The sequence below is a fragment of the Eutrema salsugineum genome, unplaced genomic scaffold (assembly GCF_000478725.1).
Source record: "Eutrema salsugineum unplaced genomic scaffold, Eutsalg1_0 scaffold_7, whole genome shotgun sequence".
Lineage (NCBI taxonomy): Eukaryota > Viridiplantae > Streptophyta > Magnoliopsida > Brassicales > Brassicaceae > Eutrema > Eutrema salsugineum.
Genome location: NW_006256486.1, coordinates 7,942,811 through 7,957,560, shown reverse-complemented (window position 1 = coordinate 7,957,560; position 14,750 = coordinate 7,942,811). Strand labels below are relative to the sequence as shown.

Below are 14,750 nucleotides of genomic sequence, written 5' to 3'. Positions count from 1 at the left end.
TATAAATGGTTATCAAGCATAAAAAATAGTTATACATTGAAAATATATATTATCACGTCAAAATAATCAATTTTTTTTGTTTGAAACCAATTTGACGTGATAATTATTTGGTGTAACACAGACCCTTCTATGTTAATCAATGCAACTAGGGATTAATTCGTGCTGTAGCGCGGAGATATTTTTTTGACCTAATAATTTTCAAAATAATTATTTTTCAAAAACAGTTATTTTGAAAAAATAGTTATTTTGTGAATTTTATAAAATAAGTTGATTTGTATATAAAGTCATTTTTATTTTTTGGTTTAAATTGTAAAAAATGAGTTAATCTGTATATGAAGTTATTTTATTAGCGGGTAAAGCAAAATAAGTTGTTTATTTAACCTGTAGGCATTAGACTAATATATTATCGAGACTAATATATAAATATTATAATATTATAATCATAAAATCTAATTTATATTCTTTAATAACTGAGTTTTATAATCTGTCCACAAACGATCAAAAATCAGTCTTATTTTCTTTAACTATATTTGTAAATATATATAATATTCTTTAATATTATTTTTGATATAAAATTAATTAAAATACAACAACCTATATTTTGTTTTAAAAGATAAATTATAATATTTAGTAGATTAAATATACCATCTTTTTAAAAAACTAATATTCTGAATTGCGAGATTTTTTTTGGTGGAAATTAAAAAATTAGAATCATAATCCGTTCATATCGAACTAACCATTTACTTAACATGTTTGTACCGGATTAAAAATATAAAATTAATTATAATATGTACCGTTTAATAACTCTCATTTCACCACAAACGTTTTTAATTAAAAATTGACTTTTTCATGTCAAATTTTGGTAAAAATAAATAAAAATTATTTTTGTATATAATCAAGTAAATATAACAAATTATAGTTAAAAATATTTCACCATTTTTTATATCATAACTTTTAGTCTTGATTTTATATTATTTAAGTGTGAATTTTTTTTTTATTTTCACGTTTTTTAAATTAAATATACTTTATGATATCACTTGAAACAAAAAAATATAAAAACTACCATATTTTTGAATACAGAAATTAAATATAATAAATATATTCTATTAAATGAGAAACAAAGACTTTCTATATTTTTTTCAATAAATTTGAAAGACAACTATATCATTTTCTATTTTAATAATTTTTTGTTATTTATAATGATATATCATGTAATATTTTATAAAATAAAGATTATTTTTTTAATTGTCTATTTAAATAATAATATAGAGAGGAAGGAGAATGGTCTCTAATTTTTTTCTTGCATCACAAAATACATGCTTGAGTTACACAGAACCGGCCGGTTCTGAGCCCAAGCGAGGCAAATTTGGGATTGCGGTCTTTATTCCTATATTTATTTAATCGGTCACCAAATTGGTAAATGTTCAAGTAATCTAGTGGTCAGTGCTTCTTCACATTGCACCAAAGACTGCAGTTTAATTCTCTTTTTCTTCGCTTTTCACTAACTTATTGTTTTCTTCAATAAAATGACCTTCTTCTTTTTTTTTCGCTTCCGGCCTTCAGGATTTTTAAGCCGGCTCTGCTTGAATAGGGCCCCAAGCTCAATACGTTTGCTGGTGGAAAGTCGACCCATATGAAGCTGTATTTTGGAATGCCTTGAGAAAACCATATTACTTCACTCCAAGGTGCCAACTACTTGTATTGTTGATTTGTTGAATCTGATCATTATAAATTGTTGTGGATGAGAATGTACACCGGAAATCGTCATATATATGACTCCAAAGGGCTCCATATTCGCCATAAATGGCATTCGGAATTGGTAAGGCCTTTATCATATCACATATATTTGAACCTCGGGCCATTAAAATTATGCAAAACGCGTTATTAACATAACTTATTCCCCACGAGCCATATAAATTACTCTCATGCCAATACTTAAACCATAGAAATGATCTCAGCCCATAATATTTGTCTAAATCAAATATACATATCTCCATACTTAATTAGTATTAAGTAATAATTATAAAATAAAAATTATAATTAGTAGATTAATGAAAAAAGAAAACTGACAAAAAAATATTATGAGATTAAAAATATAGAAATAGATTTAAAAAGAATACACAGAAACCCGATAATGTGATAGAAAATTTTATTTAAGTTAAACGTTATTTAAAATCGATGGTAAAAAAAACCAATAAAATAAAACAATATATTTTTAATCGTTTGTTTAGTGATGTCTCTGTTGATTGCTTGCTGTGTGATTAGAACATAAGAACCTAGGTCAATATCTACAGTTGTTAATATGGAACTATAAATTATACTAAAACGAAGTCACATCATTATACGAACGTATTTGGTTGATAATAACGTCAATCATTGATTTGGTCTTGCTTAGTAGCTTCGACCTCTTGGTTGTTTGATTGAGATAAAGCATGAGTAATCGATGATTGTGATCGAACCTAAAGCGTCTTTAAAAAGGATATATAATGACCTAATCCGGTATTGAGTAATGAGTATAATGCATGAGAAGATATTGAGATTTAAATTGTCTCTCGTGCATGGCCAGTTTGTTCAAATTGATAAAGCTTGGAAACCTATGCAAAAACACACACTGGATACGAAAAAAGTCAATATTCCTTGTTTCTTACCCCTAGGGCTTTGTTTACTCTTATAAGAAAAAGGTAATAACCATCAAAATACCATATTTCCCCATCAAATATTTCACAAATTTGAGCAAACAATAGAAAAGTCAGATAGGAAACCATTCCTAAAGGCCCACGTTTACAAAAAGTATTTACTCATGTTTTTATGGGCTTATTATCAATGTTCAAAAAATCGCTAGACGGTGCCTAGGCGGGTCATAGGAGACTAGCGCCTAGGCGGATTAGTCGGAAACTAGGCGGAGCCTAGGCGTTAGCAACATTTTTGTTAATTTTTATAAATTTTCTATCTATATATCATATTTTTAAAAAAGTTTTAATTGTTTTCTTAAAAATTATTTTATCAAAATTTATGTTTGAATAAAAAAGTAAGAAAATTTAATAAATAAAATTATAGAATAAAGTTCAACAAAGAAATCAAACTAAAAATCATCAAATTCTTCAAACTAAAATAAGTTTTAATCTAAAAACTTTAAAAATATAAAGCAAAGAGAAATATATCTAACTTATTCTTCAAACACATCCATATATATCCACCACCTACTCATTTTCAGACTCAAATTCAAAATCAATAGCTATATCATTTTCATCGTCGGAATCAATATCTCCTCTAGACTCATCGTTAAAATTGAAAGTTAAAATTTAAAACAGAGCACAAACAAAGTAAACAAAGATGAAAAGACAAATTAAGAGAAGACAATATAGTTATATAATATGTACAGATAGATAAAGAGAAGATTAAACAAAGTTGTAGAGTTCAGCAATAGAGAATAATGATTGACTCTTGTAGTTTATGAAAGTGAAGTAGCGGGGAGGAACGATGATGATTATATTAAGTTATTAACCTTAATCCACGTTTCAAATCTTGTTTTTTTTCTCTCTTTCTGTAAACCGATATTGGTTTACTATCCTAAACCGTAAAATTTGACTGAAAAAAGAATAAAAATAATTCGGCCAAATACCGATTTGGTCTGATTTTTCTGATTTTCTCCGACTTGGTCCGATTTTTTACTAAATCGGATTTGCTTCACTGATTTTATAAAAATCGGGTAGGCTAACCCTGACTAGCTGCCTAGTGGCCGAGTAGGCCGATTTTTTTAACACTGCTTATTATTGTTAAAAATGTTTGTATTCATTAAGTGTATGAGTTCGACTGTCCATAAAAATGGTAATATTTTTTTGTCACATTTGTCGTCTCCACTTTTATGAGTTTTCTACATCATATAGTTAACCCACTACTTTCAAAATTAATTTATAATTTAATTTTTTGGATCAACTAATTATACATCCAAAATAGTCAGAAGATTAAATTTATTCTAATTTATATTTGAATACTGTTACTGTATTTATTATTTTAATTTTTAATTATTGTTTTTTTGTCTAATATTTGTATAACTCACCTTAAGCCCAAGAATATAGACTGCTTAACCCTTCAATCAAATCAGCAAGTACTCCTGCTCCAATTTTTTTAAGAATATAATCGTATCTCATGAAAGAATCTTATCATAGTATTGTGAAGAAGCCCAGCCACAACAAGAAGTTAAGTTAGCCCCGATATTAGCCATTAACATAGCAGTCTCTACGTAATCTTTTGCAGCTCATTAGGATCACTAGCTCTCATCTGATGACACTCATCGAATGAAAATTTCAGTCACCAAAAGCCAAGAAGAATCGAAATTCATCAAAAGTAGTGATCATATGGTCTTTGTTTTAATAAAGCTCCAAAACTCATCTTATTTTATTTTATGCTCGTGGTTGTGGAATATTGGTGGAGGGACAATGCTTGCCTTTACATGTGATATTAGAAACGAATATTGATGGACCAATGACTTAACTTAACGTCTGATGTGTCATAAGAAAATCCTACGTGTGAGGGAAAAGGTAAAATCTATTGTGGCAAGCACACAACTCCATGAGCAAATCGTAAACCCTACAGAGGTCCTCCTGACCACAGAGTGCGTTCACCACTTGCGTTACCTTTAATTTGCATCTATAAAAAGCATCATTAGTCTCTCTTATTCCTCCACCAAGCTCAAATCAACATTTAAAGCTCATAGCACTTCTTGTGGCTCTGTCTATAAGCCTCTTGATTGCTTTCACCTCTCTACTTTCATAACAAACAGAAAACAAATCAATTATGTCTTTTGTTGCAATCTTGGCCATCAAGAGTTTTGATTGTGCGTTCGCATGTGTTGAATATGTGGTAGATAGTTCTCAGGCGGCATTTGCTGAGAATGGAGGTGATGACGATGACAGTGGCTACGATTATGCTCCTGCTGCCTGATTTTTCTATTTAAAATAATATGTAATTTAGGAAGAAAAAAAAGATATGATAAGGTAATTTAGATATATAGCTAGGCCATGTAGGTACTATATAGTGGGGTGAGGCTTTTTAGATGAACACACATGGTTTCTATAATGTAGAGAATTATGTCTTCCTTTAACATAGTCACTTTTTTGTCTCTTAGTTTTGTAAGTTAATTTAACATTTCATATAACTAAATAATATTGTTGGTTTCCTGAATTTTTGCTCATTTCGATATATTTTTTTAGATTATGTTTTTTGTAGTTAATGATCGGGCAACATTCAATTTATATCCGAATTGAGAAAGCCGATTCTAAAGTTTAAAGTTTAAACCAATTCGTTTATAAATCAAGTTCTATAAATTTCCTACTTTTTAGATAAAAGGGAAGCCAAGCAACTGAAGCAAGTATTATGAAACCATAAGCATATCCGCGTATGGACATCATCTAGTTTTAAAATTTTGTAAAACCCAAATACTCCTATAATTAACGAGTTCAAGACTTCAAGCTACTAAATAGTACTTCTATTTTTCTTATTTTATATGAGATTGTAGCGTAAATTAATCAACACCACTTTGGTATCTATCTAAAAACAGTACTTAACCAATATATAAAACACTGCATAATATAAATCGTCACAAACCAATCAAATACTTTTCAATTTGAAGTTTGCAATCCAACAAAGACTGAGGACTTACTGAGGAAATAAAATATGATAACTAGAAGAAACCAAACAAAAGGCATGCAAAAATGGATTAAATATTTTAGTGAGCTATTATATATAAACCTCTTCAAATCTTCTCACTTCGTTTAGGCGTTCATGAATATACCGATATTAACGTGCTAAAAATAATGGTATGAAACCCTAAGATTACAGATTGCACACACATGATAGAAATATAATTGACAGACATTAATCTAAAAATAGCACGCTATGTTTTGGAAAAGAAATACTTCTAAAAATATAATGGGACAAATGCCAAAAAATATCTCATTTATTTAATTTTTGGAAGAATCACGAACTTTTAGCGTTGCTAGAAACCCACACAAACTAATTTTTTAAAGTTTCATTTTCTCTCTTCTGATTTCACGGCCGTTAACATACATAACGGAATCAATAAACAGCGTTAATTTTTTGTAGGAAAAAATGCTAAAAAAATACATCAACTATTTAATTTTGCCAGAAACCCACATATACTTTTTGTATTGCCAAAAATCCACACAAACTATTTTTTTAATCTATAAAAATACACAAACTTTTTAAAATTACATTTTCCGTCCTCAAATTTCATGGTCATTATGTTAGTTTTTTGTACCACGTGCTAACTACTCTAGGATTGATATCATTATTACCCTTAGAAAATCTTCAAATCGATTTGGAAAAGAAAAATCTACACCCTAATTTTTTTCTCTCTTTTAGAAATTGAGTGAAATCAGTTGAAAAATATGGTTGGTAGTATAAATCGAGTCGGAAACATTGTGTGTTGTGATATATAAGACTAATAAGAGCAATTCGAGGAGATGATGTATGTGTTCTAAACATGATTTATTGCTCTATTAACTACATTTTCAACCGATTTCACTCAATTTCTGAAATAGTAAGAGAAAAAAATTAGAGTTCAGGTTTTTCTTTTTAAAAGTAATAATGGTATTAATTTGACAATAATTAACACATGTTATAGAAAATTAACGCAGTTTTTCCATTCTGTTATGTCTATAATGACCGTGAAACTTGAGGAGGGAAAATGGAATTTTAAAAAGTTTGTGTATTTTTATAGATTAAAAAAATAGTCTGTGTGGATTTCTGGCAATGCAAAAAGTTTGTGTGGGTTTCTGGCAAAATTAAATAGTTGATGTATTTTTTAGTATTTTTTCCTACAAAAAATTAACGCTGTTTATTAATTCCGTTATGTCTGTTAACGGCCGTGAAATCAGAGGGGGGAAAATGAAACTTTAAAAAACTTTTGTATTTTTATGCATCGAAAAAATAGTTTGTGTGGGTTTCTGGCAACGCTAAAAGTTCATGGAAGACTGGAACCGTGCATCTTTGCTTAGCATGGTTCGACAAAAGAAAGAGGTGGAGAATGAGGTATTTTTTGGTATTTTTCCCAAAATATAATCATTTGTTATTTGTATGCATGGAGATATACAAATACATAACGGCAATATTATTACATTTTGCCTATATTGCACATGACGAAAACTTATGATTTGTCAACAAGCTAGGTCACAAGGTAGATGTACAGGAAAATTGGCTTTTTCAGCCCTAAACTCTACGAAAATGTTAATCTTAGACTTAAACAATTTTTTCGGTGTAAACATACTTACTCTTTATAAGTATTTGAATTTCATCCTCAATCATTCGATTATGTGCTTAAATCAATTTCCGTCTAATCCATGTTAACGAACCGTTAAACGATGTCTATGTGGCGTACACGTAAGCAACGTCGTCGTTTGGAGCTTTCGTGAGTGATAAACAATTCTGAGAAAACGACGTCATTTCGTAATGGGTTTAGGTGACGTCGTTTTGTTTTTTCCTTCTCTTTTATTCAAACTCTCGAGAGTCGACGACTCCATCATCGATTTAGGGATTTGAAATTAAGGGTCGAAGGTTGTTCCAAACCATTCAGAATTCTCCGATATCGATGTCTTCCTCGAGTAATTCAGGTTAGTGTTTATGAATTAACAGTTTTTGTGAGTTCGGTAGTCTCCTAAGATGCTTTTTTCTAAAATCGGTCATAGATTCTAAGTTTTGCTTGTGCAATTTGTGAAGAGATTTGCTTCCGACCACATGTGTCTGAACGAGATAGAGGAATACCGAAAAGATGTAGATGTGGTGAAAGGTCTATAATGAGAACTTCAGAGACATATAAAAATCCAGGAAGGCTGTTTTATTGTTGTCCGTCTGGTTCGAAGGAGGTAATACCATTGTGAGTTATGCTTAAGCGTTTTTTCAATTTGGTGGTAGTCATCGATACAATCTGATTTTCTTGTCTTGTTGGTAGGATAAGAATCATCTGTTCAAGTGGACAGATATTGCTAGGGTAGAAGAGCTGGGATATGTTCAGAGTGAAGTTGATAAGATGCAAGAGGATGTGAAAATGTTAGAGAAAGACTTACATGATGTTGAAACGGAAATGGGTACACTAACATGTGAGACAAGGACTTGCGAAGCCATAGCAAACAGCTATGGAAGTGACATTGATGCCATAAAAGTGAGTGCACAAGGATTTCAAAAGGAGCTTGGGGAGCTCAAAACTGTGATCGGTAGGTGTGAAGAAGGGATAGAGAAGCTCAACACCACTGTTAGTGCTATGAAAAATATGATTGTATGTGGTTTAGTTATGGTTTTGATCATGTATTTTATCTTTATGTAGTTCTTGATCAATGTTTTTTTTTCTTTTTGTTTAATATTCAAGTTCTGTTTCCTTGTTTTGGATTGGCGTTTGTGGTTGGATAATATACAAGTTTGTCTTTGAACTTTTTGTTTGAGTTGGTGTTTTTGTTTGTCCATTACTTCAAGTTTAGAAGCCAATTTTTCGATACAGTGACACAACTTGCAAACAATCTTATTCCGAGAAAACAGAGTTTGAAATACCAAGCATGACCAGTCTAGAATCATAAACCAACACCAAAGCCGTAAACCAGCCGGCGAGCATTTCCACCAGCGGCCAACAGGCCATTTCCCGCGGTCAGAAGCATCCCGACCACGGCAAATCACTCATTCCCCGCGGTCAGAGCACTCCCGACCGCGGCCATCAACCTCCGAGCCCAAAAAGCCCATTTCTGAAGCCCACATTTGGAGAAACCCTAAGTGACGTCTAGAGAGGTTTTGAGCACTATAAATACATGTCTTAGGAACCCTAAACGGAGTACAACCTATCACTACCAAATTTTTACTTCATACTTTTATTGTTTTTGCTTTAGCTTTTAGGGAGAGAGAGATTTGTTCTCTTGAACCCTTGTTCTTTCTTTTTCAATTTCGGTTTCTTTGATTTTGTTCATCATGTCTGAGTAGTTTTATTGTTGGGATTAAGGGATTTTCGATGGGGATTTATATGTTCGATGAGGATTTCATGAGCTTTTGAGCCGAATCTTAGAACTTTTTCTTCTGAATTCGTTTTTACTGCATGAGAGTAGCGTCATGAACTACAATCTGATCCAGATGCTTGGTGACACGAAAGTGTTCATCAGGTATTAGATCAAGTTTGGGAGAGCAAAACAAACATAGGAGTGGAAACCTACCTATGTGCAATTTGTGAATTAGGACGAGTCTTAAACATAATGCATCTCTTCTCTTCCAGGGCCAGAGTCGAAACCTACTGGTCAGAGTTGAGAGAGATAGTTGTCTATGATCACGACAGTGGCGTATTCATACGTCCGTGACTCCAGTTCGAAAAGTTTAAGCTAAGATCTTATCAATTTTACTCTCTAGCAATGTTTTGAATCGTTCGTACCCCTGAGAAAACTTCCCTGAACCCCAACGCCTTCTTCCTTTCTGATTTACACCGATTTTCTTTCAAGCTTTAGTTCAATATTGTCTTTGCTTTTTAGTTCATTTTCATTTAAGCAATTAGAATATCCGTTTTTCTCATTTTTAGTCATTTTCGTTAAGTTTAGTTATTACGCAATTTAATTCCCGTATTTTCTTTTAAGATTTCGTTTTTACATTTTAAACACACCACCAAACCCCCATAAAACTGTTTGGTTCTAGACTTCCTTACTTTATACTTATTTCAAAGGCTTTTTGCAGGAAAAGATCCTCCTTCCCTGTGGATTCGATCTCTAAGTACTACAATCGATTAGCTGTGCACTTGCGGCTATTGATTTCATTTAGGGTAAAACTTGACAACCCTCGACACACCGACACAACACCATCATTGTTAAAAGTATTGTAAGAATAAAACCATACTCTTTTTGTTGAATAACTACAGAAGAAATCATTTCCCCGAATTCAGTTAGACTCCAATTTGTTTTTCTTTTCATTTTGGATGCTGTGTTAACTTAAATGTTATACTAGTCAAAAACGACATTGTTTTAAATGTGATACTATAAAAGAATATGGATGGACCAATGAGTTAACTTATCGTCTGATGTGTCATACAAAAATCCTACGTGTGAGGAAAAAGGTAAAAACTATTGTGCCAAACACACAACTCCATGAGCATATCACAAACCCTACTGAGACACTCCTGGCCACAGAGTGCGTGTACCACTTGCTTTGCCTTTTGTTTCCATCTATAAAAAGCCTCATTGGTCTCTCTATTCCTTCACTAAACTCACATCAACATTTAAAGCTCATTCACACTTCTTGTGGCTCTCTCTTTAAGCCTCTTGATTGCTTTCATCACTCTACTTTCATAACCCACAAAAAGACAACTCAATCACTGATGTCTTTAGTCGCAAACCTGGTCATCAAGAGTTTTGACCGTGTTTCCACAGTGTTTGAAAATATGGTGGACAGTTCTCTAGGTGCATATGTTGAGAATGGTGGTGATGACGATGACAGTGGCTACGATTATGCTCCCGCTGCGTGATTTGTCTCCTATTAGTATAAAATGTAATTTAGTAGATAAAACCATAGAGATGATATGGTAATTTAGATATCTAGCTAGGCAGGTACTAGATAGTGTGGCGAGTCTTCTTAGATGAACAATACATGGTTTTTATCATCACATTTTTGCCTCTTAAACTTCGATGTTAATTTAACGTTCCTTTTACTAAATAACATGTTACCTATCTGTTAAAAAAAAAGTGCTACCAGTCTGAATTATTTTTACTTACGTGATATATTTTTCTAAACTTCGTGTGTCGGTTTAGCATTCACTTTATTCATTCAGGCAAGTGGCAACATTCAATTTTTCAGTCGAAGAAACCCAATCATTAGGTTGTGAAATTTTTTTTCAATTCGGAGCTCAGACCGCATCTCCTCAAAGTTAACCACCGCCAATAACCTCACCTCTGCACCGCCTAACCGCATCGAACCGCCTACGCAGACCGCTCAAAAGTCTTTTTTTTTTTCTCTCTGGGAAGCTTTTCAATGCATCAAAGTATTACGCTATAAAATATCAAAAATTCTTTTTTTTTCGGGTTAAATATATATAAAAAAAAAGAGAACAAAATATACTTGAACAAAGTATTCCATGAAATCTCCTTTTTCTTTTTTTTTTCTTTTTTTTTTTGGTTTGTTTTTGACTGTATTTCTTATGATTAGATTATATTCAATCTCTCTTTTAAGTCTCGCTTTCACCTTAAATAAATAATAGTCATTTAATTAGACTTATGTACATGTAAAAAGGGTTTTTCATATTAAAACGGGAGTTCGTGACACGTTGTAAGTTACCAATTAATCAGAGAGTATATGCCCTACATATTGTTCGTTTTTTCTGCTTTGCATGGAAAGTTTTATTCCATAATACGATACTGCATATTATATATAACTAAAAAAATAGTGGGCCACATGATTTCGTCCAATTTGTCGTCGTAAGCAAATCCTACGTGTTGAGATAAATCAGTTTGTTATGAGTGCCAACTGCCAAGCACACTTGTATCTACGCATATCACACTCTTTAGTGAGGTTGACCTGAGGGTGAACTGAAGACAAACTGAATTTCTTCTATATCCGAAATTGTTCTCGGCATATATGACCATGTTTGTAAATCTTGCATTGGAGGAAACACGAATTGATCAAGAATTCGAATAATACAGTCAAAGTTCACATATATATGCTGGAGCCGCATGAGTACAATATATATGCATAGACTATTTGGTTGATAATATACATACACCACCATGCATGATTTTTTATTTTTATTTCAATGATTGTGTCGCCTAATTAGGCATTTTGTTTCTTATCTTTTAACGCCCTGTAAATCGTTGTAAGAAAAAATATTCCCAAAATATATTTTAAAATTTTTGCCATGGTTTTCTGTTTTTAATGAAATGGAAAAACCTCAAAGCATAAATGTGTTTACACGTAAGTCCTTGATCACGTTCATAATCTCATTGGCGCAAAATCCGTGTCCACTAAAATCGATATGCTAAAAATTCCCTTAGAGAGTTTGCTACAAAAACACACACTTTATTTCTTTTGGATCGAATTTGAATACCAGCCACTAAGCCAGTTTTGAATACAAAGACGTACATAAGAGAAAGTAACCACATCCGTACGATCTAGCATCTCTAGCCAAATAGTCGTCCAAACTATCTTAAACATAAACAAAAGCTGGAAAAATTAGGAAAAGACAACTTCAAGGAATAAAAAGAGACCACTCCCAAGGTGCACATACCACCTTGATAAGATCCAAAATAGCCAGTCTCAAAAAGAGAAACAACGAGCATGCATGTGTCTGATGATGCTCTCCGTGAGCACTGTAACTCTTTTTTTTTCTGTCCTTTGGCTGTGCTTGGGGAAAATATATAGAAAAGCCAGAGTGTTGAGATATATAGAGGCAGAGTCTTTTGGGATATAAGATCAAGTCAGAGTGGTAGTTGGATTTGGAGGAAATTGCTTAAGTTGCGGAATCTTGCTCGGTCTTTCCTATGCTGTTCTGTTGTCTCTGGTTCTCGTGCTCTCTTCTGGCATGATGATTGGACCGACCTCGGTCCATTAATCCTTCTCACGGGTGCTAACGGTCCGAGAGTAACGGGTATTCTGTACTCTGCTACTGTTGCTGATGCCGTTTGTGATGGTGTTTGGATGCTTCCGCGTGGCCGCCATCCCATATCGGTTTTACTTCGGGACATTCTCCCCACTTCTCCGGAGATCGTGCATAACTTGGATGATATCTACACCTCTCCTACTTCAGTTCCAAATATTTTCTCTGCCTCTAAAACCTGGACGGCTCTAAACCCAGTAGGACATGTTGTTTCTTGGGTTTCATCGGTATGGTTTTCACAAGCTATCCCGAAGCATGCTTTTATTCTCTGGGTGTTTTGCAGGGATCGGTTACCCACTCGAGACCGGCTGAGATCATGGGGTTTGCCGGTGTCGGATACTTGCTTGCTGTGGGATGATGCTTCGGAATCTCGGTCACATCTTTTCTTTGGTTGTAATTATGCTTCTCAGATTTGGAGCTCGCTTCTTACTCACAGGTGTTTATCTCCTCCTCTCGCTCTAGATGATATTGTCTCTTGGGTCAGATCGGCTTCATCTAACCACAGGATAAATGTCATATGCAAATTGGTTCTTCATGCATCTATCTATGAGATTTGGAAAGAGCGGAATGCCAGGCTACACAGTGTCGTATCCAAGCCCGCGGCTCAGGTTGTCAAGGATATTCACGCTATCTTGCGTAGAAACCTTGCCGGTTTAGATCGCCAAGCTGCCAGCCTACGCCCCAGTTCAGCCTCGAGTAAGGACTCGTTCCTCTCTACTTAGTTTGGTTACTTTCAGTTCGGCAATTCTCCAGCTCTCTAGTTGGACATTACTTTCTTAAATTTCTTATCTTATCTTTTTCACTCTCTTTTTAGCCAATCTTTGGATGTATTGTTTGCTTCTTTTTGGGGCTATGTTTACAAGCGGGATTCTCATGTTAGAGCTTGTATTCTTAGCCAGTTTTTCCTTCCTCCTTTGCTCAGAAACGATGTACCATTTGGCAAGGGCCAAGGGCCCGGTGAAATAAAAGTAAAAGTATTTAAAATATATATATAGAAAAGGACATTAATTGCTTTACATGTGATACTAGAAAGGAATATGGACCGACCAATGACTTAACATAACGTCTGATGTGTCATAAGAAAATCTTACGTGTGATGAAAAAAGTAAAATCTGTTGTGCCAAACACACAACTTCACAAACCCTACCGAGACACTCCTGACTGCAGGGTGCGTTCACCACTTGCTTTACCTTTTTATTTCCATCTATATATAGCCACTTTTACTCTCTTAATTTTGGTTTAATGTTTCATTTAACTAAATAACACTGTAACTTTCCTGAAATTTTAATCATGTTGGTTTTTTTTGTTTTGTATTCACTTAAATTTTTTACAAGTTTCTGACGGGTTTTCGGCTGAGTTTTCTAATGGATTTTTGACAGTTTCTTCCGACATTCGTTGACAAAGTTGGTGAAAGATTTTCAGAAATTTATTGGAAACACCTGTCAAAAAATTTGTCAAAATTATGTTATGGAAAATCTATCATAAATTTACCTTGTTGAAACTTTTTTACCAGTATCCGGTCGACTTTTTGACAAATTTTCTACGGACCCTGAATTTCTAAAATTCGTTAAAAATTTATTGAAAATTTCTCAGAAATTTGTTCGAAAACACTTGTCAAAAAATTTGTCAAAGTTTTCTTATATAAAATCTGTCGAAAATCCATCACAAATTTTCTACCAAATTTCCAACAGATCTTTTTAATGGATTTCCAACAGTTTCTTCCGACTAAAAAAAATTACCAGTAACTTATTAAATTTTCCGATGGATTTGGAATTTTGACAAACCGATAGGCTGATATATGTGAGAAAGGTTCTTCTGGACAGAGTTCTGATGTGTTTTTTGTTGGAAATGAATTGTGTTTTCTTGTAGTGTATATAGATGATTTTTGGTTTTTCCATCTAACCAAGGATCGGATTATTAGTTAGTAATTTCAATGAATCTTGAAATTCATTAAAAGTTTTTTATGAACATTACAGGATCTGATTTGATTTATTTACTTCCATTATATAATGTGAGCTAAATTTAGTTATTTTTATGTGAGAGCGATTGAGGTTTAGAGAATAAAATATTCGACTATTTCTAGTGAAAGTGTTAAGCCAACAAACATAAAGAATCCTTAGGGCATAAA

General features: G+C 33.0%; 4 protein-coding genes across 4 annotated transcripts; all 4 read left to right on the top strand.

Moving 5' to 3' along the window:
- Positions 1-4,692: 4,692 nt before the first annotated feature.
- LOC112082879 lies at positions 4,693-5,184 on the top strand. Its single transcript, XM_024150524.1, has one exon. The coding sequence runs from the start codon at positions 4,798-4,800 to the stop codon at positions 4,942-4,944; it is 147 nt and encodes a 48-aa protein (XP_024006292.1). The 5' UTR covers positions 4,693-4,797; the 3' UTR covers positions 4,945-5,184.
- A 2,425-nt stretch (positions 5,185-7,609) lies between these two features.
- LOC18010572 lies at positions 7,610-8,571 on the top strand. The gene is made up of 4 exons (XM_024150771.1): positions 7,610-7,631; positions 7,738-7,883; positions 7,970-8,269; positions 8,488-8,571. Exons 1-4 carry the CDS (start codon positions 7,610-7,612, stop codon positions 8,569-8,571), a joined length of 552 nt encoding a protein of 183 aa, XP_024006539.1.
- A 1,671-nt stretch (positions 8,572-10,242) lies between these two features.
- On the top strand, positions 10,243-10,766 carry LOC112082885. The gene has a single exon (XM_024150539.1). It carries the CDS (start codon positions 10,355-10,357, stop codon positions 10,499-10,501), a length of 147 nt encoding a protein of 48 aa, XP_024006307.1. The 5' UTR covers positions 10,243-10,354; the 3' UTR covers positions 10,502-10,766.
- A 1,541-nt stretch (positions 10,767-12,307) lies between these two features.
- On the top strand, positions 12,308-13,344 carry LOC112083046. Its single transcript, XM_024150770.1, has 2 exons — positions 12,308-12,337; positions 12,388-13,344. The coding sequence occupies exons 1-2, from the start codon at positions 12,308-12,310 to the stop codon at positions 13,342-13,344; spliced, it is 987 nt and encodes a 328-aa protein (XP_024006538.1).
- The last annotated feature ends 1,406 nt before the right edge of the window (positions 13,345-14,750 follow it).